Source organism: Blennius ocellaris (assembly GCF_963422515.1).
Source record: "Blennius ocellaris genome assembly, chromosome: 16".
Taxonomy (NCBI): domain Eukaryota; kingdom Metazoa; phylum Chordata; class Actinopteri; order Blenniiformes; family Blenniidae; genus Blennius; species Blennius ocellaris.
This window is the reverse complement of record NC_137665.1, coordinates 1,902,814-1,905,469: the sequence shown is the minus strand read 5'-3', so window position 1 is coordinate 1,905,469 and position 2,656 is coordinate 1,902,814. Positions and strand designations below refer to the sequence as shown.

The window sequence follows — 2,656 nt, the reverse complement described above, 5'->3', positions numbered from 1 at the left end:
GTTTCTTTGCACAATTTAAATATTTCCTCATAATGCTATTAGTGTTGCTCGCAGAATTAATATTTTTGCGCTCAAATTTTCTCATCGCTCGCTCAGAATTTCGGCACAAATATAACCCCATAAATATCGGTTGTTTTTTTCTTCACATTTTAAACCGTTTTTATTTGTACTTTTATTGATTTTATGATGCACAGATGAGTTGATACTATTGAATCTCATTGTGCTGGTCACATTGTGTCTATTCTATTCTATGATGGTATTTCAGGCCCCACCGATTTATTTCAACACATTCCCCCCCGACATGGTCTCACCTCTGTTGGCTTCCTGGTACACCTGCACTTTGCCGACCTCCACACCCAACCGCCTGAGGAGGGAGAGAAAGAGATTTAGCTCAACAAACCATTTTCTTTTATTTCAATTAATCAAGAAGGAAATAGTGGCGAAGAAGACTTGGGACACCAACGTCACACATGATCAACATGGCAGCTCGCCTGCAACATTATTTCCTTTCACGTTAATGTTGATGTTTTTGCATTTTGTCATGTGGTTTTGTGGATGTCAAGGATCTGAAATGAAAAACACTGACTCGTGACAAATATAACACGTGGAAGAAACTAGTATATTAACTTCAACGGGGACATACAGCTTGGAAACATTTTAGAGGCGCTCTTTAGTTTGCACATTCCTTTTTTTGAGTGTTTTCGCCTGCAGGCACGGCGCGTTGTGACGGTTTTACACGTTAATTTACAACTTGCCTCTCCTCAAAATCCACAGAATCTCTTAACCGGAAGCTCACGTGAAGAAAACTTTTAAACTGAGGTGCAAAACATCTTTGAGGAAGAAAGCAAAAAACATGCCGTGTAAATGTGTTTTAACCTTTGTTTGTCCTGTTTTGAGGAGTTCTCACGTGGACTGTTTACTCAACAATAACCCGTTTGGCTCCGCTCCGCTTCACGCTGTGTTTATGTAAACGCGGCGGCGGCGGCGGCGGCGGCGCCTCGGCCTCGTACTCACTCCGCGAATCCGTTTGCCCAGCTCGCGGCTCGAGGGGTGCGAGTTGGCGGTGAAGATGACCAGGCCGCCCTTGGTGTGGTTCATCTCGCCGGCGTCTCGGCCGCTGCTCTCCCCGCACTCAGGCAGTGGATCCCTGGGCACCCACGCTGCACTGACCCCTTCCTGCAGCGGGGCGGTGGGGGGGGTGGAGGAGAGGGGAGGAGGGGAGGTCGAGACAGATAGGGGTTGTGGTTACTTCGTTTGAACTTTCTTAACGGCCAGACGGGAACAGAACAGGAAGCTGCAGTTAGTCATTAAGTGTCACAAAGTCAGAATATCAGCTCGACCACGTGACGCCTGGCGAAAGACAAAGTGGGACGACGACGACGTGGTGACAGGAGCCCCTCTAGTCCGGTTTTATGTTTCAACCATAGGAGGATGTTCCCCACAAAATAACGGTGTTTACACTGTTTTCATTGTGGTGCGAGGGCAAAAAAAAAACAGAAAGTAGGTAATTGAGGACAACAGTATCTGTGTTCTGAGCAGCAAATTGTCTGCATGTGAAAAGATGAAGCCACTAAAAAACTGAAGTCACGAGCCTGAAACTAACGCCGCGTTTACACACGACGCAATATAAAACACGAGATGCCGCACGGCCTGTTGACGCGACGCGTCTACCAGCGCCGCCATCTTGGCGAGGTCTCCGCTCGTGCTGAACGTAAACATCCCAGGCTAGAAAATCCATAAAAACATTTGTAGTTCGCTTGCTAAGTCCACGTAGCAACACAAAAAATACCTCGTTTGAAACTGAAGAAAAGCTCTATCCCGTGGAAAAATTTACTGGAAGGGGGGGGGGAAGTCTTCCACTGGGTAGTCAGCTTTAAAATTAGGTTTTTTTTTGTGTTGCTACGTGGACTAGCAAGCGAGCTACGCATGTTTTTATGGATTTTCTAGCCTGGGATGTTTACGTTGAGCACGAGCGGGAGACCTCTCCAAGATGGCGGCACCTTGAGGCATCTTGTGTTTTATTACCACGGTAACGACTATAATTTTTCTGTCATTCGTGGCACCGTCACAAGACTTATGACACTCATAACTCTATTGTAACGTTTATACTGTTTTGTGCGTGTGCATGTGTGTGTGTGTGTGTGTGTGTGTGTCCGTTAGAAAAACAAACAAGCAGGCCAACCGTGATCGTTTCCATGTCAGCGTGAATTTGTCTGAAACAAAAGTACAACAAGCGATGAGTTTTCACTTGGAATGATTGTCGTTTAAAAAGAGCTTAAATCTCAGTGCAGATCACATTTGAGCATTAAAATACAGTCGAGTCTGTTAAAATGCAGCTCAGTGGGCGTGAAGGGCGTATTTCCCTCAACGTCACTGAACTTTGCTCTTGTTTTTTTTTTGTGTGGGTGTTGACACCCTGTAAATATTCTATTCATCTTTAAATTCAACATGAAAAGTTGAACATTTTTCTTGTCGGGTCCTGAAACAGACCAGCTGAGAACCGCAGCTTCGAAGAATATTGCACCTTCATAAACAATAATAAACAATCTGCTGCCCTGATTGGGACGGACGACAAACTTCACATTAAAACGGGTCCGTTTTTGGACATTTTCCACATTGACGGCTGAGAGAACAAACTGTGGAAAGAGAAAACAAG

At 45.2% G+C, this 2,656-nt stretch overlaps 1 protein-coding gene across 1 annotated transcript in view; it reads right to left on the bottom strand.

Moving 5' to 3' along the window:
- LOC308141908 (phosphoribosyl pyrophosphate synthase-associated protein 2-like) overlaps positions 1-2,205 on the bottom strand; it is a 5,970-nt gene extending 3,765 nt beyond the window's left edge. Inside the window, 4 exon segments of the mRNA XM_080512161.1 lie at positions 312-364; positions 1,015-1,019; positions 1,021-1,176; positions 2,183-2,205. Coding sequence (XP_080368287.1) covers positions 312-364; positions 1,015-1,019; positions 1,021-1,176; positions 2,183-2,197 — 229 coding nt within the window. The 5' untranslated portion in view covers positions 2,198-2,205.
- Positions 2,206-2,656: the final 451 nt, after the last annotated feature.